The sequence below is a fragment of the Pagrus major genome, chromosome 21, assembly GCF_040436345.1.
Source record: "Pagrus major chromosome 21, Pma_NU_1.0".
Classification (NCBI taxonomy): Eukaryota; Metazoa; Chordata; class Actinopteri; order Spariformes; family Sparidae; genus Pagrus; species Pagrus major.
In genome coordinates, this window is record NC_133235.1 from 25,242,001 (window position 1) to 25,265,570 (window position 23,570).

General features: G+C 42.4%; 3 protein-coding genes across 3 annotated transcripts; 1 reads left to right on the plus strand and 2 right to left on the minus strand.

Moving 5' to 3' along the window:
• mul2 (mitochondrial E3 ubiquitin protein ligase 2) lies at nt 1-5,386 on the minus strand. The gene is made up of 6 exons (XM_073491148.1): nt 5,314-5,386; nt 2,751-2,892; nt 2,419-2,506; nt 2,180-2,300; nt 1,564-1,795; nt 1-1,432 (listed from the first exon to the last, which is right to left on the minus strand). The coding sequence occupies exons 2-6, from the start codon at nt 2,865-2,867 to the stop codon at nt 917-919; spliced, it is 1,074 nt and encodes a 357-aa protein (XP_073347249.1). The 5' UTR covers nt 2,868-2,892; nt 5,314-5,386; the 3' UTR covers nt 1-916.
• A 73-nt stretch (nt 5,387-5,459) lies between these two features.
• alg3 (ALG3 alpha-1,3- mannosyltransferase) lies at nt 5,460-9,657 on the plus strand. Its single transcript, XM_073492180.1, has 9 exons — nt 5,460-5,651; nt 6,456-6,555; nt 6,652-6,799; nt 6,905-7,065; nt 7,186-7,306; nt 7,420-7,625; nt 8,086-8,161; nt 8,500-8,645; nt 8,740-9,657. The coding sequence occupies exons 1-9, from the start codon at nt 5,471-5,473 to the stop codon at nt 8,918-8,920; spliced, it is 1,320 nt and encodes a 439-aa protein (XP_073348281.1). The 5' UTR covers nt 5,460-5,470; the 3' UTR covers nt 8,921-9,657.
• A 475-nt stretch (nt 9,658-10,132) lies between these two features.
• vwa5b2 (von Willebrand factor A domain containing 5B2) lies at nt 10,133-22,260 on the minus strand. The gene is made up of 21 exons (XM_073491574.1): nt 22,122-22,260; nt 21,280-21,495; nt 20,240-20,465; nt 19,974-20,131; nt 19,038-19,169; nt 18,827-18,951; nt 18,563-18,739; nt 18,349-18,459; nt 17,536-17,738; nt 15,657-15,771; nt 15,103-15,288; nt 14,718-14,934; nt 14,287-14,624; nt 13,427-13,664; nt 12,998-13,342; nt 12,754-12,891; nt 12,193-12,321; nt 12,063-12,113; nt 11,494-11,596; nt 10,996-11,119; nt 10,133-10,904 (listed from the first exon to the last, which is right to left on the minus strand). The coding sequence occupies exons 1-21, from the start codon at nt 22,258-22,260 to the stop codon at nt 10,143-10,145; spliced, it is 4,233 nt and encodes a 1,410-aa protein (XP_073347675.1). The 3' UTR covers nt 10,133-10,142.
• Nucleotides 22,261-23,570: the final 1,310 nt, after the last annotated feature.

A 23,570-nucleotide genomic window follows, 5' to 3' on the forward strand; every position in this document is an offset into this window, starting at 1 on the left:
TTCAAAGAGTGATGATTTATTGATTTCTTCCAATAAACTCAACATTTCACAAACACTGGCTGGTCTGTAGTGCATTAATTACACCTTTACACTAAGCAATAAATCTATCTTTATTTCAGTAACTCCCAGTGGCTCAAATATGTAACTGACTGAAAGAGTTTGAAACAAAAGCTTAGCTCCTCATGACCGGGTAAATACAGTCCAATCAGTCTCAGCAACAGTCTTATAAATTACCAAAGTAAGGCACAAAACAAACATGTAGGAAAATAAACATTTCTATTATATAAATGTACACCCTTTCCCCCCGATTTATTCATTTTCCTGTATTTCTCATTTACAATTACAGATAAAAGTTTCTCACTGACAAGTTGGCATTTTCACATTATTCTTATAATTCATGTTTTATTTATACACACAGTATATTCTAAGATTCTGGGGTAAGTACTGTAGTACTTTGAGGTGTCAAAGGAGACATATGCTTTTTAGTATTTTTCCTTTCCTTTAGTTTGTTATATTGGTTTTTGTCAATGCAAAAGATCTTGAAAGTTCACACCAACAGAAGCTCCTCTCTCCCACATAATTTTTGCAATATTATATAGCTGATAAAAACATGATTGGACAACCTTTTTTTACATGTACGTCTGGTTTAAAATCTGAGTGAAATGAAACACCAACATTTCTGGGTGCTTTCTGAGTGCTTTAAGTTGGAGGCGAGTTGACTGAGGAGGTGAATATCAAAGTCCTGAAATGGAGCGGGGCAGAAAGGATGACTTCAGGTAGAGGAGCATGTAAACCTATTCTAGTAGTAACCCAAAATAAAATAATGAACCTGAAAATGAGCATAATGTCTCCTTTAATCTGGTACAGTTTGTATGGTGGTTAAATTCCACTGAGGTCATGTGGTCACACAGGTGTGTCAGACGTGGTAGAGAGGCACCACTCTGCTTATGGTCTGTCTACATATGGGGCATCGGTGTTGTGGGAGGGCCTGGTAGCAGCTGTGGCAGCAGCACACATGTCCACAGTCCAACAGAATACAGTTACGTGGCTGAGAAAGACAAATCACACAGGCATTTTCTATGTGCTCCTCTGCCCCGTCGTGAGGAGCCTCGGGGCCCGTCGCTGGAGCTCGTGCTCTCGGTGCTTCGGCCAGCAGTCTCTCAAATTCCCTCCTCTCCCGCTCCTGCTCCCAGCGAGTTTTTAGCTGGTAGTAGTGGCGTCGACCGATCCAGAAGAGGACCGCCGCTCCCGCCAAAGCAGAGACGATGGCCAGCACCTTCCACAAAACAGTCGTGCTCTCTTGCTCCCCTCGCAGGGTGTCAAAGTCCGTAATGCTCAAGAAGTACTGTGAACCATTGGAGGGAGGTCGAAGATTTAGGGTGCCGTCTGTGTCCAGTGTCAACTCGCCTACGCCTGTAAGGACTGTGCCCACCTGAAACAACAATATCAGTCTTTGTTCATATTTGCCCTCATGATTGACACAACACGATTTATGCTTTGTCAAATGAATTAACTGTTGAGCTATAGATGTTAACAACAACAGTCTCTGATCTAACAACTGACCTTCAGCATTTCCTCGATCTCCAGTTGCCCTTTGAGCTTCTCCCCACTGAGGTACTGTCCTACGATATCAGTCAAGCCGTAATTGACCTGGTGGAACTTCTCGTGGGTGATCTCCATGGGGAATCCCGAGGCCTGCAGAGGGCACAGGACTTTGACCGAGGTATCATTGGATCCCATTAACACAAAAGGCACTGCATTCACTCTCTGGTGCACGACTCGTTCACTGTCCGTCCTGCAACAGGAAGAGGAAGGAACAACGGGTCTTAGTCTACACGTATGATGATAAAGGACCAACATGGTGTCTTGTTTGTCAACTTTCTCTTATATTACGAAATCAGTTCACTGAAATGTGTTTCTAAAGACATTTTAACTTTACAAGGGTTAGTTTTTACAGTATTTCAGGCGTTTCCAGAGGCTGCGAGTCACGCTGGAAGCCCCTGAATTTCATAAAGTAGCCTTGACCTTAACTTTACGCAAATGAGGAGCATGTTACCCTTCTCTCTCTCTCCTTGTTTCCTTTTTGCCCCTATATTTTTCACTTTCAAATAAAGCTGAAAATACCCCAAAAATTATCATGTATGGCATCATAATGCTGCACTCTCAATGGATTTCTCACCAAGAGCGCGTCAGGCCGTTCCACACCAGCCTGTGTTCCTTCAACATGAATTTCTGCAACACTCCGACAGATTCTTTTTGGAAGTGACTCGTGAGAGGCTCGCCCACTGGTTGCACAGGACCTAGAGAATATTAGACACACACACACATCATAAAGAATAACAGGCAAGGATGGTCTATGCATTTTTTCATCTAAAAAATATGCTATCAACTCTTGTCAGTATCAGAAAACCTTGTTACCTTCGATAACAGCATACTGTAGACATGCTCCTGGAGTAACTTTCAAGATGTCTTTGAGATTTTTATCTATGGTGAAGTGTGGAGCCTCCTGATGACACAAGACACAGATCTGTTGGTATGCAGTATATGCACTGTAGTAGACAGGCTTCAGGTTTATTTTTTAATTAACTGCACGGAGGCTTGGACCCCCAAAGGCTTAGCAAGATGAAAAAGAAAAGAATAAAATATGTTTCTGCCACACAATTTTATTTTTCTTTATTTTTACAATTCAGACAGCAAGAAAACCTAATTATGACAGTATAAAGTTATGTAAAATTATGTTCATTACTAACGTCAAGTGTATCCAGTGTCTTCCGGCTCTTCTTATAGAGGTAGTAGCAGATGCCTGAGAGGGTAAAGGTGGCTCCAAGACACACTGCCTCTGGAACGTTCACATGAAATCCATCCATTCCTCCTGGGTCTCCTGTCACCGCCCTAGGAGCAGACCAATAGAAACATACAGTATGATATGTAACAATTCAAGCTGTCTTCTTTCACTAAAACTCCACAGAAGCAAGACTCATCCTGACTTCACTGTGACATACTTTAAGTGTTGATTGATCAGAGGTTACATATTGCGAAGCAGAGTCCTGCAACATAATGATTCCCTGCCAATTAAACATTACATTACTTACATATAGAAGTATCTTCTTTATATTCATGATGACAAAAATGTGCATGCCGCTGTTTGCATTTACAAAAGCTAGAGCTAAATGCAGTGTGACAGACTCATCTCAGGGGTGTATAATTCTGCTTGACTAACAGCACTTCATAATGCTCCTAGGAGGTCATCATCAACCAAAAATAAACCCATAAGCCAAAAATAACACATGTAAGCTTATCGTGTTAGGAGTATGCATCATAAAGGCTCACTGGCATAGGCCCAAGTCTGTTGTCAACAAATATGAGCAGCTACATCAGTCACTGCAAGATGTGAACAATTTCATTAAAGTGACAAACACAGCTTGAAATAAATAAAGCAAAGTAATACATGTACACTTTTACATTTACACATTTGTAAATGTTTAGCAGACAGATAAGAAATTGTGAGGCACAAACAGGGGCTAGGACTTAAACAGCAAGAACAAACCTAATTTGTGAGGTAAAACTAAGACACAACTTATTTCTGTGGCAGCTGACACCATTAATATAACTCCAACTTTAACTATCTTATTATAACTGTAATGTGAAGGTTTGTTCGTGGTGACTGGACTATTCTTGGTGGCAAAGAGACAGCAGGATGGAGACGGATAACTTATCAAGCAGTGTTTTACTGTTTTCCATAAAAGATTCAACAGGTCATTGTAACTGCGTGTAAATATGCAAATAATAGTTGTATAAAGATGAATCTGCAAATAGTCAGCTGTGTACACATTGTAAATATATTTCTAGAAAATCAATGCAAACCTATGAACCAATTTAACTTCTGAAATACATGAATTAGCTTTAGTTCTGAAGCTTACATAACTTAGCATTTGAATTTCCTAGCAAAGCAGCAGTCACAGTTTAAAGTCCATGTGACAGTGTTTGTTTAAAGTGCCATTAGAAATTGGTAAAAATATACTGAAAGTCAATTTTCTGTTCAGTGAACCACTTGTCACAGTTGCTTTAAAATACTGGCTAGCTAAAATTAGCTGCTAGCCGGCGAAAACAGCTATGGCTGTTGGGAAACCAGACGTGACCTCTAGTGTTAAAGGGGCAGTATGTAGTTTTGGAGAAGGAATTCAAACTCAGAATTTAATATTTACAATATTAATGAGGTAATAATACAAACTGAAATATTTATTTTTTCCGTAACTGAATAAACAAGCTGTTCTCAGAGGAAAATAAGGTCCCCAGAACGCTGTTTGAAGATAGAAAGGAGGCAGGGTCCGCCAAATGTAAACAAAATAAAACAGTATGAAACTGCGTTGTCCTTGAAAGTCTGTTTATTCGGTTTAAACCAAGAGAGTTTGTTTATTAAACTACAGACTGCACCTTTTAACCTTTTCTGATTTTTCTTTTTTTTTTTTTTTACATTGTTTTAGCTAACCATATGAGCAAAAATAATGTAACTATAAGCACATATTCAGTAGGTTTTGATAGTCAGGTATGATTAATAATAAATCATCCTTGATTTGTTTGCAGGTTTTGAGGTAAGTAATAATACAACACAGTACAGTACAGTACAGCACCATACATAGCACAGTAAGATCATCATATCTCACTGACAAACACCTATGTGTATTATCAAAACACATGAGCAATGTCATCAGACACTGAATATGACACATATACATCAAAAGCTTGGGTATCATGAGTTTACTACTTGAATTGATGAACTGTCAGGTGTCTAAAATGAAGTTAGCTAACTAACCTCCTGGTATTCACATTCAGAATATGACTGGAAATGCCATCAGGACTGGTTGGTAAGCATTAAGTCAAAATGCATGTATTTTTTGTAAAATGGGATTAACTAGCTAGCTTTTAGCACTATTTCACACAGATAGCTAAAATGCAACCACATTGTTGGAACTTAGCATTTGAATTCTTAGCAAAGCAGCAGTCACAGCTTAAAGTCAATGTTACTGTGTCAGTTCATACCGCTATTGAAATTGGTAACAACACGCTTACGTCCATTTTCTGTGCTGTGAGTGTGCCCCTTGTCACAAAACGTGTTTCAGTGATCTTACTTTCTTTAAAACATTAGCGAGCCGGCTAGCGTGGCTACTGCAGCTGTGAAACCACTGGTGACCTCTAAACGTTTATTTTACGACTTTACGTGAACTCACCATCTGAGCAAACATAATTAATGTCTAACAGTGTTCAAGTCCTAAACGTCCAGTACGATTAAACATAAACCTGTCATTGTTTTACCTGTCAGAAAAACAAATCCCTCAAGTTGACATCTTCGCTGCAAGTGGCGTCCATATCACGTGACGTAATTCACCAGGAAGTCGATGCGTCACGTGACGAAGCCTCTTCTGCGCATGTCCGTTGTGGTTCTTCTCCACGTCGCTGCTGCTCCTCCGACATGGCAGGAGGTGTGCGGAGAAGGTCTCCCGGCGCCCCGTCCCCTCTGTGGGGGAAGCTCCACACACTGTGGCAGGACAAACATCTGGTCTTGTTCAAGACGGAATACACGCTGCTGGTCGTCTCGGTGCTGTGGTTCCTGGAGATCGGGTTCAATGTGTGGGTCATACAAAAAGTAGCGTGTAAGTAGCTGCGTTGCTAGTTAGCATGCTACGGTGTTTTGTCGTTGCTTTGAACGTGTCTGAGCGCTAAGTAGCTAGCGTTAGCAAACCTACCGACTTCCACAGCCACCTGTCAAACGGAATTCACTGCCCTTGCATGACCACATACAAGCGTCTGTTGTGTGTCAGTGTTCACTGGTATTCATTATTTTTCAGCAACTGCTAGCTTAAAAAACTAAATGCTGCCGAAAATGTTATATTTATTGACAATGCTGAAAACTTCTAGAGGCGTGTTATTGCTCACTGATCACCTAGCTTAGTTTGTATGTTTTCTCATTGTACAGAGTTTTGATAATCTATATTATATTATTATGTGTTTCTAATGTAAGGCTGCAATAATTATCATCATTATTTTTGATAAATCGATTAATTGTTTAGCTAAAAATACAGAAAATAAAGACAGAAAATGTCAAGAAATCCCCATCAAACAGCCAAAAATAACAAAGTTACGTTAATTTATAGTGATTTAAAACCTTTTTTTCTTACTTGTTTTCTTGAGAACTGACCAATATCAATCATTTATTGGTATTTGGTATTATTTATTAGTATTTGCAATTAAATTTATTTAAGAGGGCTAACTGATTAATTGCAATTAGTGGATTAACAGTAAATTGGCAGACGTAAGCAAATGATTTTTTGTTTTAATCAATTCTGATCCAAGATTTGCCTCAGGAGAAAAATACACATTGTTGATAATAGATAAATAACAGCACTGAGAATGTGAACATGATCATCATGATCACTGATTTATGTTCCTCACTCCAGACACTGAGATAGACTGGAAAGCCTACATGGATGAAGTGGAGGGAGTCATCAATGGTACTTACGACTACACTCAGCTTAAAGGAGACACCGGCCCCTTGGTGTGAGTTTCAGTTTCTTTTTTAGCGATACAGATCTCTGAATCTTGTCGTCGGATGCAATTTTTAGTGCAGGATAAATGAGTACCTTGTCGTTGCAGGTACCCGGCTGGCTTTGTCTACATCTTCACAGCTCTCTACTACATCACCAGCCACGGGGTGAACATCCGTCTGGGCCAGTACCTTTTTGCCGTTTTCTACCTCATCACACTCCTGCTCGTCTTCAGGATATACAACCGCACTAAGAAGGTCGGTCTGTGTGACAATAGCTTTTACCAAAGAGTTTACTTGTTGCTGTAATTTCCCTTTATTGCCATACTTCTCTATGTTTATTCCTTTGATTATTTTTCCCAGGTTCCTCCATATGTGTTCTTCTTTGTGTGCTGTGCTTCTTATCGGATCCACTCCATCTTTGTGCTGCGCCTCTTCAACGACCCTGTGGCCATGATGCTGCTGTTTGCAGCTGTCAACCTCTTCATGGATGGACACTGGACTCTAGGCTGCGGCCTTTACAGGCAAGTCTGGACTCCTTAACAGCACAATGCAGCTTTTCATGTAATGCCTTTCCGAGGTCATTTTTTTGGCGATTTGTGACATGATGAAATTACAACTCAATCTTCCTCTCTTTCTGACAGTTTAGCAGTGTCTGTGAAAATGAATGTGCTACTTTTTGCTCCCGGGCTGCTCTTCCTCCTCCTGTCAGAGTTTGGTCTAATCCGAACCATCCCGAAACTTTCTCTGTGTGCAGCCATACAGGTAAATATTCCATCTGATATAAAACCAGGTATTATTTTTGCACAAATATATTTTTAAGTGTTATTCAGTATTGCCAAGTATCACCTCTAAATGAATCTGTCTTGATGTTGCAGCTTTTGCTGGGTCTGCCTTTCCTCCTGGAGAATCCCGTTGGTTACTTGAGCCGGGCGTTTGATCTCGGCCGTCAGTTTATGTTCAAGTGGACGGTCAACTGGCGCTTCCTGCCAGAATGGCTCTTTTTGAATCGGTACTTCCACTTAGTCCTGCTGGCTGCCCACCTGCTCACCCTGCTGCTCTTTGCTCTCCGCCATTGGAAGAGGTGAGACTGACTTTGGCTGTGCCAAGGTTACTGTTGGCATAGTTGGAGAGGAGCTCGAATAAATCACGGGTGTTAAAATTGTGCCAATTTTTGTTCCGCGGCACCAAAGGGGGTTGGCTCATTCAGGGACATCTGACGTATTAGGATTGTTTAGATAATGGATTCGGAAGCCGGAGCTGCCTATTTGTGATGCCGTGGAAACAGTGTTTTGCCTGCCACCATATTGCTTCTTAAACAGCATGTTGGACCGCAGACAATGCAACAAGCTGTCATGGAGAACTGCGAAAAGTGATGCTGCACACATTTAAAGGTGTCATTCGTCAATGATTTTGACAAAAAGACTTGTCACAGTTGAAGAAGGTGTAAAAAAAAACAAACATGTGCGATATTGCTTGGATTTTATTCATGGAGGTGGAATTGCAAATTTCTTTTTAGAAAAGTAACAATTATCTCTCACCAGGCCAGGAGAAAGCATCTTCGACCTCCTCAAGGAGCCAGGGAAGAGGAAAATCCCTCCTCAGAAAAACTCTGTCGATCATATCCTTTGAATCTGCTCTTATTTGTAGAATATTGTTCCTTAAACGCATTATATGTAACATTTCCACATGAATGACCGGATATGTTATATATTTTTTATAAGTACTTGAAAACCCAGAAAAATCCACAGTTTTATCGAAGATAGCAGTGAGATTCATTTGGTCACACGTCGCAACAGAAATGACATACTGTGCATTCAGAAGACAAATTCATATTGTAATCAACACTATAACATCTGCTGCTAGATGTCAAATATAAATTGGTTAAACATGTCAGAGTATATTAATGACGTTCCTAGCATTCGCTGGTCTTTGTATCAAACCTTAACAGACAATCACAGATTGTACTGATTCTGTTCACCTCTAACTTCATTGGTATGTGCTTCAGCCGCTCGTTGCACTACCAGTTCTACGTCTGGTACTTCCACACGCTGCCCTACCTGCTCTGGAGTGGAGGAGTCAAGAAGCTGGCCCACCTGCTCAGGTAAGGCGGAGTTTAAGTACTAAACTACAACTTCCATTCCCACCACTCAATCAGGTATTAATGCCATGTTTTCTTGTTTCTGATTTTTGCTCAGGGTCCTGATCCTGGGTCTGATCGAGCTTTCGTGGAACACCTACCCCTCCACTAACAGCAGCTCGGCCGCCCTCCACGTCTGTCACCTGATCATCCTCCTCTGTCTGTGGCTGGCTCCGCCCCTGCCCCCAGCACCAGCGGAAACCCAAGACGATACGCCCGCCAAAGACAAACGCCAGTGAGCCGCAGCCCGATCGGACCAGTCGTAGTTAGTCTAATCAGCTGTCTCAACCTTCCTTCCCTCTTTTGATCCTCACAACACTGGTGCAGAGGGAGGTCACAGGGGCAGACTGTTTTAATACAAGGAGCCATCCGATGCTTCTCATCTCAGCTTACTGCTAAAAGTGAAGGAAACTAATGTGTGGGTGCAGTCTGCAGACCTACACGATAACGGGCTTGCAGTTGAAGAGATGAAAAGAGAAAGGAAATGTGAATTCTCAGGTTTCATTTTCAGATAGCTAAAGAACGGTGGAGTACAGTGCGAGGAGGAAATTGTGAATGTTATGCTGTTTTGAAAGAATTTGTTACATAGATTATAGTATTGCTACATATTATGTTAAAACTGCACTCTGCCCATATTTCAACTGGCCTCATCATTTTTCATGGTGCACAAATTATTTCACACATTGTATTAAAAATTAAGCATATTGAAGATGTGATGCAGAACTTGAACTTGGCACCCAAAGCTTTACATGAATGGCATTAATAGCATTTTTGCTTTTTCCATTAATTGTATAATTTTACACAAATGTGTAAAAGTAAGCTGTAGACAATCAGGTCTGATTTGTGAAGTCATTTGTTATTTTTTCTGTTGTGAGTCTCTCATCACACTCATCAGCACATAAGTAGATTTAATGTGAGACATTTGCAGTAGAATGAGGCAACAAAAGTTTTATATTAAACAGAGATGCCACTTAAACTCGATGCTGTGTTTTTCTTCTGCTGTTTGTTTTTGTTACACATTACAACAAATGACTGATTTCCACTATTTGTTTTTTTATTTTCCCAACAATAATTCCATCACTTAAAGTAATGTCTCATTAGTTTATCAAATAATTATCCTGATAATTAAATCTTACAAACCCTTAAGTACTCACTAGTTGTGATTATACATGGTAAAGTAATACACTACACTGACTACATACTGACTACAAAAAGCCCATTCAGATGGTCAAGGCATTCTTGTGATTGCATAAAGCATATTTATAGTAAAAGGCCACTTGGTCAATGCCATGTAAAGGGTGTTGTTGTCACATAAATATAAATATTTCATGTACAACTTAATATTAGAGTGAACTTGGCACTGGGATGGAGTATTAGTCAATGATAAAATACAGGATTTTCTTCTAAGGAGTCACTATCACAATCAGTAGATCTGGCTCAGTTTCCTCAGAGATCACTCTCTCACATATTATTGGGGTTATAACACAGCATGTTCAGCTTGATGTTCTCATCCCAGTGGCGCAGCAGCAGGAACAGCTGCCTGGCGGCGCCCTTCAGCCCTGCCAGGTCCACTCCCTCAGGCAGCTCCTGACAGCGCAGCCAGAAGTCTGCTTTTGCTGCCACCAGCTCCCACTCCATGAAGAAGCCGGCACAGCGGTGCTCGAGCCAGGCTAGAGCCACAGCTGTGGCCCAGCTCGAGCCCTCCAGGTCCTCTTGAGCTAACTGGCTGCTCCCCTGGAGGTCAGCCGGCTCTCCTGAAGAGCCTTCACACACGTCTGTTTCTGATCCGCGACCACTATCAGCCTGGCCGTGGCTCTGGCTAGGTGAGGGGCCGACAGATAGCTCCAGGGAGCCTTCCTCAGAGCTGGGGAGGTCAGGAGGTGAGGTGACAGGGTCTCGGTCAGAAAGGTGTCTCCGGCGAAGCCTTGCTTCCAGCATCAGGGGAGTGTCGTCTGGAGTGTGGTGGAAAGGGGGCGCGGTTGGTTTGGCGAGGGAGCAGGCAGAAGGAGAGAAGGTGACGTGGTGACTAGTGGGGACACCAGGAGGTTTGGCAGAGGTGGATAAAGATGGAGCACTGGGAGATGTGCAGCGGAAGGGTGGGCTGAGGCTGCGGCGGTGGAGGCTGTAGGGTGATGCCCTCTTCAGGCGGTCTAGAGGGATCTGGACACAGTCAGAGTAGATCTCTGTCAGAAGAAAAGCTCCTGATGCCAGCTGCAGACGCACCTGTTTAGACAATATATAGACATAAATTAATGAATGAGTTTGCATGCTTGTGTGTGCTTAAGTATTTATGCTGTGAGTCTACACAGCTCACCAGGGGGAGGTAGTCTTGAGCTTCTGTTTCAGGTTGTTTCTCAGTCTCTGCAGACAGACAGTGGGACTTGAGAGGAACCTGCTTTCCTGATGAAATAGAGGACCTGAGTCTGCCCAGTGGAAATCTGGAATATACAGTATAAAAAAGAGAGTATATATCGAATGTATATATTTGTATGTGGACCTAAGCAACAATTCATTCAACACTGCTACAAAGGAGGTGTGGCAGTAGTTTTAAAAGCAACTTGAAACAATAACAGACTCTCAAAGAGGCCAAAATATCTGTGACCAAAATGCAGATGCATCACTCAGAAAGCAGCTAAAATAAATAATCTGTACAGGGGATCAGTCTCAAAAATGCAAACATAGTATGCCACACAGACAGAGTGCTTTAACAAAGAGGAACAGCACCACACTTTAAGACTAATCAGCTGGGGATTGATTGACATACATGTGATGCCACACTAACAAGCATAATAATTTCACTTAATAGTCTTACCTGGTGCCAAAGAAGCTCTCCATTGACTTGCTCTCGATCGATCGCTGTGAACGAGTGCACGGGGTGCCTGCTATCACCGGGGCTGTCGCACTGCCCCCTAGACCTGAGACAGCAGTGTGGAATAATAAACAGTGTTTTAGTTTCCCCAGCACAGTGATGAAGTGATGTTCTCTGGCTGTGTTTAAAGGCTCAATTCACCCTTTACATGACAGAGAATATTTTTTGAAGAAATAGTCCCTTTAAAAATGGCTACAGTGTGTTTTGTGGATTTTTTGAAAGAAATCTTGCTATTGAAGTTTTATCCATGGGGGAAAAAAATGAGACTGGCATCTCAAAACCTTGGTTAATAAGTGAGGAAAAGTGGATTTTTTTTGTAATTTGTGTGAATTGATCCTTTAAGAACCACCTCAGGGGTTTCTGATCTGTATAATCAAGCCGGCGGAGAGCAGCTCTCTACCCACACAGACTCACCTCGAGTTCTGACCTGGCATTCTGGTCAGACGCCTCTAACCTTAAGACTACACTGACACTACAACGTTTACACGGGTCGAGACGACAGCAATACTTACTAGAGTCCCAGGATGTAAGGCTACAGGGTGAGGCAGGAGTGTCATCTCTGTCTGAGAGATACAAAGATTGATGATGACCTAAAGTCTTGACAACAGAAATGGGTGGTGGTTATCATTCAGTCTGTTCTACCTGTAGAGTTCCAGGTGTCCTCGATATCTTCGCTGTCTCTGCTGGTGCGTCGTCTGCCCAAACCGACAGAATAGGCCCTCTGTCTGCGACTACCTGACTGGGCGATCCGCCTGTTCCCCAAATGCAGCCCTACACACACAGAACACAAAAGCAGACTAAAACGGGGAATTCAAATGGTAACCTTAACGCCGACATTAAACAATTATTACTTCAGGATGGACAGGACTCCTCATTTACCTTGCGGGGCAGCTGGATTTGCAAGATCACTAAAGTTAAGCAAGGATCCATCTTGCCAGGCTTCAAACTATGTGCATGTGGCCCAAACACAGTGGTTCAGACCAATCAGCGTCCTATTAGACACTAGCAGCTATGGGTGTGGTTTAGGTGTGCCAACAGGCGACAATGGCTGCTCTAAAAGGGGTTAGCATAGCTGCTATTGTACTGTAAAAATGCCCTTTTTAAAATAGATTCCGAGGAACACTTCTCTGTTAACAAACCACCACAAGTAAACTAAACTTCATGTGTACAATTGCTGTGTTGTGAGTCGGTAGTGAGCCACACCTGTGTTTTGGACGTCCATGCTGTCTGGGAGGCCTTTGTTGGAGTTGCTATCAGTGGTAGTGAAAGCTGTGTACATGCAAATGATGTTACAGTGCTTACTGGTCTGGATCGCCTTCATGCGGTATCGCTTAGCTGAACCTAGGAAACAGTAAAGGGTAGACAGTATGTCTATAGTATTACTTAAGACAACTGTCAATCACCATGACTTAAAGTAACCGTCAATCAATTAATTGATCAGCCTCACCATGTCCACTCTCGCTCTCCTTCTCTGCCATTTTCTCAAAGTCCCTTATAACAGAGCGTGCAGTCAGTTGGTGAATAATCTCCTCCCATTGCTCCCCTCCTCTTCCGTCTTCCCCTCCTCGTCCCCCACATCCCTCGATCACTGGTGACTCCTGGCTCTCAGTGGTCCAGAGGTGCCCCAGGTCCACAGTGACCTCCCAGGACACGGGTCTGCCGCTCAGCAGGCCGTGAATGAGCGAGCGGCACTGCCCTGGCAGGGGATCATCAGGTGGCGCAGCATTAAAGAGGTACTCTGGGTCTGTGAAGCTGTCCCAGTCCAGAGGAGAGGCGGGGAACAGGAGTCCATCTGAGGGTCAAAGTGAGGGAAAGAGGGAGATAGGAATCTGTTGAAGGCCAAACAGGAAGGACTCCTGCTTTTCTTAAGACTTACTTGAGTCGGTGAGGCTCCTTCGAGACAGTGTCCCTCTTGATGGGGGCTTCGTCTCTCCGTCGCTTTCGTCCAGCCTCCCTCCCAGTGTTTGGTCGAAGGAGACCCTCTCCAGAGCTCTCCTCAGGCGATGCATCTCCAGCTCTCCCTGAGGGGACGAGAAACTCCGTGCTGCCATGGTTGAACGGGCCAGCGCTTTATGTCTCCTACGACACTCCTCAGGTCCATCCAGACGCCCACTCTGGGTGTAAAAGAAGGAAATAATACAAGTTCCAATAGTATGCATTTTTAATTTGTTGAGTTTTGTGTGTATTTACTCAAGTACTGTACTTTGGTATAATTTTGAGGTACTTTACTTGTGTATTTACATTTCCTGCTGCTTTATACGGTACAGTACTTCTGTTGTGTGTCCTCAGTACTTTGCCTCACCTTGGCTCAAGCGCTACATCAGTTCCGGATGTACAATCTTTTCCAGAACACTTTTCAACAACCCTCAATAATGACTGTCAAGTAGGAGCAACAAAGCTAGAGGTTGCACCCCTCTCTCCAAAAACAACATGTCTTGTGGCTTTATTGTGCTCTGGTGCAGTGTGTTGGTGGGGAAATTGGCATCTTTCATTTTCTACAATAGGTTGTTCCCACTACTATTGTTACAATCTGTCACAAAGTAGTGGGAAGAGAGAAAAAACAATTCACAGGACTGATAGATGAAAACATTTCCTGCTGTCAAATATTTTTGTAGCAGTGGTGGTGGAAACTTTTCGATCACGTCAAGCAGGAACACTGGAAACTGCTTTAGGGTAAATCTGATAAAATCAATCTTACCTCTGCTTTTAAAGGTGCTATATAAATACAACTATTACCTTTTCTGACACATTATCAGGGGTTTCCACTGAAAGGTTTTGTTGCCATGTAGGGTCCGCCCATCGAGACAGGGATGATCTCTGTTCTGGAGGGGGCATCTTCTCAAGGCCTTGGGGCAGAGAGCCTGTCTCCAGCACTGACCCAGAGGAGTGAGGGTCAGACAGAAAGACCCCACCTGCAGAGTCAGAGTTGGACGAGGCGTGTATGTGTGAGTGGGACTGTGTTTGGAGACTCCGCTCACTGCTGAGGGAGCAGCGAGTTAAGACATACTGCTCCTGGATGTAAGAGCTCTCCTGGATCCTCCTCCTCACGTCACTGGACCAGTCTAGCTCCACACCTAGAGCGGATAAAAGCTAAACGTTAGTCACTATGGCGTGAGGTGTCCAGTCTTGGATTTTGGATACAAGGTAGTCAGTGATGAGCAACCAACCTGGGCTGGTGCCAGGGTCTGTGTCTCTGGCACAGGAAAACTCAGAGGAGATCTCTCTGGAAATCTCCCGCAGTGCCTCCTCCAAGTCGGTGCCATCTGCACATGTCACCAGAGGCATTAACTCTGAGGCAGGAGGAGGTGAAAGTTCATCGTTTGATTGGCCAAAAACTGAACCAGTGGAGCCACGATGTACACCTTTATAGCCCCGTCCTTGAGACTATAAAATAAAAAAGTGCGATTAGATTATGCAGACCAAAGTTATTATGGTGAGGTGAGTAAAACTAAACTAAAAACTAAACTAGCTAAAGTAAAATCAAAATATACAGCCGGTTTTAGTTTCGGCATTTGTGTATACTCTACAAGAGTGTTGTGATGTATACTGTACCTCTGTCTTTTTTGCCTTGAAATTCGTCATGTCATATAGGGTGCAGTATCCAATTAGACGATTCCCAGGGTAGAGTGGAGGGATTTCATTGGGAGAAAGAAAAGCCTCCATGTTTTCTGGCAGGTACCAGTCGATCCGTACGTCAGTCAGCACAGGTTCAAAGGCCTTTTTCAGAGACTTGATTAGCTGGGGAGACAGAGTGGTCGCAACGTTTAAAAGTTAAGACTTTTTACAACTGACATGTAAGACAAAAACTTACATAAGTAAAAGTTAAAAAAATATTCTAAGCAAAATTGAATGCACTGCAGAGAAACGTGTCCCTGTGAATCGCTCACTATTATATATTACATTAACACTAAATGTAGTGATAAGTACAGGTACCTCGAAATTGTACTCGTAATTGTAAGTTATTTTATCCACTGCTAATGGCTTGTGAAATGCTGAAAGGCAAATATGAAGTCCTAAAGCTTTATGTTTACACTGTATCTCTCAATTAAAACTGTTCTGCAAGTCATATTTTCTCCAGTAGGTGGCAGTGCTGCAGTTCTACTGACCTTGGGCTGGAGTCTCTCCTCATCATCCAAGAACTCTGTGGTCCCTCCCGTCAGTTTGGCAACGCCCTGCAGGAGTCTCCTGCAGGCTCGGGGACCAAGGCCCAGGCCGAAGCATCTGCAGAGGTGATGCAGTATAAACATTCAATTTATATCACATCCCTTGAGGAAATTCAATTTTGATACCACAATTATTATGTGATCATTATCTTCACTTTCTACTATCACGGAGTGGTCTTTGATGCACTGTCTGCACCATAGATACAATATGTACTGTCACTTACCATCTGAACAAATCAAGTACCAGCCTCTTGCTACAAATTAGACTTCTGTAAGTATCTATTTGTGAAACTATAATGGCAGAGAGAGGCTTCCATGTGTCTTGGGAAAGAGAAAATTTGGAGTCATCAACTGGACAGAACTGTTATTTGGGCACTCTGAGGGATCACAATCCATTTGGCTAATTGAGAGTTTGAAAAGAGCAGGGGACAAGATAATTGAAAAGGCTCAGGCTTTAAGTGTTCCTTCTAAAAACAGCAAGACTGTTCGGTTGGCTAGATACTGTTAGCTCTCCCTGAATAGGACATAAAACTAGAAGGCAAGACAACAAACATGTGCATATTGTGTGGAGGGACGGCCAAAATACAGTGGAGGAAGTCGCTCCAACAGGAGAATACTAATGAGAGATAAATGGAGTTACTGTGTGTTGCTGAAGGGCCTGGAGGAAACCAGAGGGGCGTGCCTCCTACTGCAGAGGAGAGCACTTAACGGGATTACTGGGCGGGGCTCAAAAATACTTCAACCCTTTCCTTTCTTTCTTTCACAGTGCTTTGGTCTCACTTCTTCAAGATCGCCGTCTGCTTGTGTCCCCTCTTTCTCCCTCACACAGTGTCTCTGTCATATTTATCACCACACTCTGCCTGCACTCACTGCACCCTATTCCTCTCCGCTTCCTTGTCACACTCATTGATTTAATGTCCTATCACAGGCCAGCCACAGAATAAATCTTTGTTAACTAGTGGTTTGATTTAAAGGAACAGTTCACCCAAAAATTAAAATTCAGTCATCATCTGGTCACCTCTATGTCGATGGAAAGTTTTGTAGTACCACCAAACATTTCTGGAGCTTTAAAGCAAAACAGTGTTGCAGCATTCTCCTAAAAGACTGGAGAAGATTGTGACTCGTTTTAAAATGTAAAAAAAAAACAAAAGGAAACAAAAGAACAAAGTGCAACTCGTGCAGCGCAATCCAAGTCTCTGGAATCCCCATGATCCCAAATTGATCTGAAAAGGCATTACATCCAACCTCAACGTGCCGTCGAGCACTTGCACCCACTTCAGACAGCGAACGCTTTTAACTTTGCAGCTACAGTGAAGATTTCAGCTTATGAAAAGGCTGTAAATTACATCTTTTTAAATCAATTTGGAATAAGGGGCTTCTGGAGAATTTATGGAGCTTAGGTTTTTTTTTGGTTGTTTTCTCCATTTTAAAACAAGTCCCTATCTTCTTCAGTTGTTTAGGAGAATGCAGCCGTTCCTTTAATGAACCGTCCCTTCAATGTCTTAGTAAAGGAACAGTTCAACCGAAATTTTGTATGTGTTTTTGCCTCGTATTGGATATTTTCTTCACATGATTTATACGAGTTAAATTTCAGATTGGGGGTTCAGTTTTAGATTATCACACTGGGAAAAAAAAGGTAACTTCAAAAATAAGCTTAAAGCCAATGATGAGAAGTTGTTTCTTGTCTGAAATTAATAAAAAAATCTGCCAATGGATCAAGAGAAAAAAGCCTAAAAACAAGTCTCTGATATGTTATTTTCTACAGTGGGTGATTGTGTCTTATATAATGTGCAATAAGACAAAAATATTTTTTGCAGTGTACCTGCCAGCACATGTGTTTCTGCGGACCAGCTCTAGCACTTTAGCCACATTGCTGATGGATCCATCCGTGACAATAAAGACCTGCCGAGGATACGAGCGCTGCATTGGCTGTTGGTACACCCAGGACAGCGCCCCCAGCAGGTTGGTGCCTCGCATGTCAGCTCTCATCCTCTGGACGTACTCGTACGCCTGTGTTAGAGTGACCTGAGAAACAGTACAGTAGAGATGCTATCAGATCTACAGTAAAGGTGGGAGAGGCGAGCATCAACAACAACACCTGTCCAACTGCATGACGTCGCCTGTGCAAACATACACCTATGTTGTCAAGATAAATCCACTATTTGATATCAGATGGTCCAATTACCCCACGAGGGGAGCAGAGAATTGAATCAGTGCGTCTCTAATAAAGAGAGAGCAAACATGCACACATTAGCACCTGCTTTAAAACCGCCTCAAATCACACCGTGGACAAACATGCCTGACAGGAGAGGAGATGGAGGGACATCTCTTGCCTTAGTAAAAACGCATGAAAGGTCACCATATGGTCAGGAGTATGTGCAAAGACTGTTTGTCCTTACAGCTCCTGGTCTGGATAAAACCCGATACTCTGCTACTAAGGCAACCCAAGGAACTGACCTATTGCCTGATTACAGAGTAGAACAGATAGTCCTACGTGCTTGAAAACATCTGCTTTCAGGAAACACGATCCAAATGCTCCATGTGTTTCGTTTTTCATATGTAATGGAGAATAACGTAATTTGTTTCACAGGAAATCTTATAAACAAGACAATCAAGGTAATTGTGTGAAGCTAACATCAGTGCAGAGCTTGCTGGAGGTGAACAGAGGCTTGATGGTGGTGCCGAAGCCAATGATGTTGAGCATGGTGCCAGAAGGGAGACTCTTCAGTGCCACCACCATGGCTTCCTGTGGAAACAAAAAGCAATAGACAGGATGGGGTCTTTTCAATGTGTGCACCTAAATCTAAAGACTAAGACTCATGTTCAATGGTTTATTTTATCCATCTCACCTTTACGCGAGTGATGTTGGTGCCACTCATGCTGCCACTTCGATCCACAAGAAAGAGTAGTTCTCTGGTGGCTTTGTGCAGCTCCAGAGGTTCACGCAACAAGTCGGGACAGAAGTTGAGCATCAGGACGGGGCTGTTCAGAATGTCCTTGTGGTATCGCTTCCTCACAAACTCCAGCTGTGGAGTGGAACATCAGCATGTCAGCTTTGGGCACGTGTGAGATATCAAAGGTAGATAAAGAGAGAAGTGCGAGTAACTACCAACCTTCCTCTCAGGTTCTGAGTCTTTGCGACTGCAGCGGATGAAATCACGGCGGGCACAGATCTGCTGTTCGTACTGACTGAACGAGAGCCGGCCTCTCTCTAGTATGACCAACGGGCTGTGAGGTTCTGTGGAAGAGTTCATTAAAGTCATACAAACATCAGACAACAAGGAAGAAAAAGATAATAGGGAGATATTTATTTTAATTGCTCACCGCTGAGGTGCAGAATGATCTCTATGTGTCTGTCGTATGGATGCTCCTGTGCCAATGTGATGTAGGTTGCTGAGGCGCTTTGGGCACTGGGGTCTGCATCTGCCCTCAGAGCGTGAGTGGGGCTCTCCAGGCCTACAAATCCATTTAGCAAATCAGTCTAGTTCAAGCACTGGTTAATTTTGAAAATTTGGGCTGTTTCTTCTCTTTTGCCTTCTTTCAGACTTGTGGAAAGAAAACATCCAAAATGTATATTATATTTCTGAACTGCAAATTTATGCAAGATAGTGCATATTTTCTTAATTATCTAATTTCTATATCTAAACATAGAAATAAAAATAAAATATATAAAAAACAGAATTGTATGAAAATAACTGTATTTCAAGGTGATATTTAGTTTATAACTTTACCCTATTCACCCGAAGTGTCTAAAACACCAAACTTTATTCCTTAGTAGTAATAAAAGAGATGATTCCCTCTGTAAAAACCTTTGACTCTAATATCGCAACAATATCAAACACAAGTTTTAAGCCTGGCTTTATCAATGTTCAGATTTCTGTTATGGATATGTTGTAAATTTGTGCATATTTAATTAGATAATGCATCATTTGCATAGTTGAACACAACATTTCAGTTAACTTGTAATACGAAAAAATTATTGTCTTACAAAAGCAACCAACTAGGGAGGTTTCGTAATGATATCTTTAAGTTAAAAAAAATGTGCCTATACACCAGTAGTGTCTCACCAGTCATGCATATTACAATTTTTTTATTTCTACAGCACACACCAGTGGAGGAGATTAGGATTTTGTGTTCTGGCTGTGTTTGGATTCAGGCCTATTCATTTGATGTTGTAATGAGATTGCCCTGTTCCAGTATTTCACAATGACTGAGTCAAGACCCACTGAATCAAAGATATGTGAGTAGGAAAGGCAGTACCGGCCAGCAGGCAGGCCCCTCTGACCAGCAGCTGGAAATTGAGTTCATAAGGTGCCAGGTTGGCAGCTGGACTGGTGAAGATGGCGTGGGCACACTGCTGCTCAGAGTCTAGGGCCCGGTCTTGTTTTCCTGTGGTGGTACGGAAACAGCTGGTTGGTCTGAGGAGGAGAAAAATAAGCAGCAGTCAGTCTTCAATGTCTTAATTTATTGAAATCTACAATTATGGTTAAATAGTTTTTCCAGAGGGTTAGTTTAGTCATAAATACCCATTTTCTTCAGATTTCCCTCCGTTTTCACTCTTGCTTGAAGTCATCTGGCCGGTCACAATGGGGGTGAGCAACGCAGGGTAGACGATGCGAATTGCTCCATTTTCTAACGTGGGGAGTTCGAGTGTGGTGCTTATGACTACAGAAACGATATCCATGGGACCAATGAGGCCTGTGCCAACGATGAAGGTGGTTCTTTCAAGGTCTTCATCCAGAATGAGATGTCCTGAAGCAGAAACACAGCAGGTACATCATGAAACAATTGAAACAGACATAACAGACGGAGATGTGCGAAGATTATTGGAGTGCCCCCCCCACCCCCCAAATCTTTCATGCCTTGTAATCAAATGAACCTAAAGCTGCATTAGACTTACTTAAATCTGAGGGGTGTTGGTGTTATTAGATAACTTACTCCAAGTACATGATACTGTAGCACCGCTTCCAATAAAATTATGCACTTCAAGTTGATATATGTTTGTACTAAGTGAATGCCATTTCACCATTAGGCAGACAGCCAAATCTATTTGCCTTCCTTGTCTGTCCTTTCCATCCTCGAGTGAAGCTAAAACAGGACAGAGGGGAGCCTTACTGTGGCTGCATTTGTATTTATACAGACACAAGATCATTACAGCAGTAGACAACAGTCTGTGACAGTTCAAACAGTGGTTTAAATGTTTATCTACAAGCAAAATATAGGAAGTCTCATCAGTTTTAATTTCCTGAGTGTTTCCTCTATTATGGGCATTTTGGAAAGATTCATACATTCATTCTTATTCAGATATTACTCATCATGTCTGCGTTTGTAAAGCTGCAGAACAGAGAACCAATGACTAATGCCCAGTATCTATGAATGAATTAGCTTGATTTCTGCTCAATGACTCAATGGAGAGCCCCATAAACATGGTTTATGTGAGTGTGCATGAAAGCAAATCTAATTTCTTACTTGTTGAGGCTTTATTAAATCATATCAGGTAACTACATAGGCACCGTAACACAAGATTTTTTTTCGTTTGGAGCATTCCTCCATTCTCCCTCCTCACCGTTGGTGCATTGCATGTCGAGGCTGGAGCTCCCACAGCAGCCCCACTCCTGCCCACTCCCACAATGGCCTTCAAGACCAGATCCAGGGCAGCAGTCCAAACAGCAGTCCTTCAGCTTCCCTCGGTTCTGGATCTGGACCCCCACCAACCGGCCTGCAATCACAGCCTCAAAGCCCACCACAACCTCCTTTTCCCCGAGAGGATACACAAACACCCCTAGAGGACCAAAACACGAAACAATGATTTCTGAGTCTTGCTTCATTTTAGAAACATAACACGTAATATGTTTTAAAGTACAATAGATATTTGTAAGCGCACAATAAATTCCCAGTTTTACTTTGTCGCTGTGGACAAATTTGTGGAACAAATATATTTACTGTGATGGCTAACATGCTGGCATTGCAGATTTGAGCAAAATTGTTCAACTGCTTAACTTATCACTTTTTTCAAAGGACATATATGAACATCTGACTAACTCGATGCAGGTGCGTAGGAAAGTATCACTTTAGTCTTGAGAAAAGAAGATACCACACACTGCTTCACTAAACATATTTACACAAAAGTTTAATCTATTACCGACAAACTCTCAAAACCAGCCAGCAAACATGAACTCATATCAGATAATACTGAGCTGCATACAAGAATTACTGGGCTGTCATTTGACACAGATTGCTGTGTCGAGTAAAGAAAGCTTTCTAGTTATTTTTTTTACAAACTCAAAACAATCTCATAAATTTGATGAAATGATTTGATTTCAAATTCAACTTGATGACATACGGAGTCATTACAGTTAAGTTGCAAAGATTATTATTGTCCTAAGAGTGTAGCATCACACTACTCACCTTCTACAGACTCTATGTCAGCATTAGCATAAGTCAGGTGTGCGGTCATGCCCAGTGAGCAGCCGTTGGCACAGGACTTAATGCAGGAGGCCTTGAGCAGCAAAGGTTCCCATGTAGAGCAGTTTCTCAGTCCCACCATCTTTCCAGGGCAGCAGCAAGCCTCTACTCTGCTGGTTGCATGAGAAGACAGGTGCAGAGACCAGTGAAATGGTCTGAGCAGACAGGAAAAGGCAAATATGTGAGTGTGCATTTTAATTCTCTCATTTTCCATTCACAGCACAATCTCAGTAATCTTTGTAAATCAGACCTGATTTGTCCTGAATTGATTAAAAGCACCTGAAATGTCAGTTGGTTTCACATTTTAATGTAAAAAAAAAAAAAGCTTGCTGCCAGATATCTATTTATCAGCTCCTAAGCATGTTACCAAGCTATCTCCTCTCCTCAGGCTCTTAGCAACCAAATGTGATAGTTTGAGTGTAAGAGTCCTGGTCAATCATTAACATTGTAGGTCAGCACTAACTACACTGTGCATCATGCCTAACATATGCAATCAGTAGCCAACCTGTATGCAAATCCACGTGGACTTACAACTACTACTCTACTACAGCAAGATGATGGATGGTAAGAGTGGTAGACTCTGAAGCTTAGTAACAAACAACCAACTTATCCTGATTCCCTTCAGCGTGGCCATTTATGTAACTCGGGCCCAACGCAATAATTCTTCATGACTGACCACTTAATAATAAAGTGCAGCAGGTGCAGAGACCAGTGTGCAGATTACAGCTCAGTGAATGGTCGACTGCACAAACCCATGTGTGTGTGCGTGCGTGTGTCTGTACGCATGTGTGTTTGTGTATGCACGCATGCAGGCAAGTGTGTGCGCGTGTATGTTTACTGTGGTCCAGGTAATGGTCTTTTCACATCTACGTTTCTAACAAGATCAACAGCCTCCATCTGGCTACTGTGCTCTCAGCTCATAACAGGCAAATAAATGCCTGGTTTGTTAAAGTAGCAGCGAGCTGATCCTGTGAGAACAACAAACGGAAAAGTACAACATAGGACCCCTGTGAAGACTGCTGAGACTCAGAACTGTGGCAGAACTGAGGAATAAGCCTGACAGACTGATTGTTCAGCTTTATCACTGAGGAAAAAGATAGATAATGACTTCTTTACACATTATGAGTTGGTCGTGTGTGTCTGTGTGTGTGCTTTTTTATTACAGCATATAAACATACAGAACTGGATTAATTATAAAAAGTACACATGTGCATATTAACCTTTTAAATTACTGTCTGAAACTCAAATTTACTAAAGACATAACAACATTTAGTAACACGTTTTGGCAAGTTGCTCATGAGTGGCTCTAGCAGCTGTTGTCTACAAAATGAAGCTTTTAAAAGTATATCCGAACCTTACTGAGTGCAAACTCTGCATTTCCTCTATGAGGTT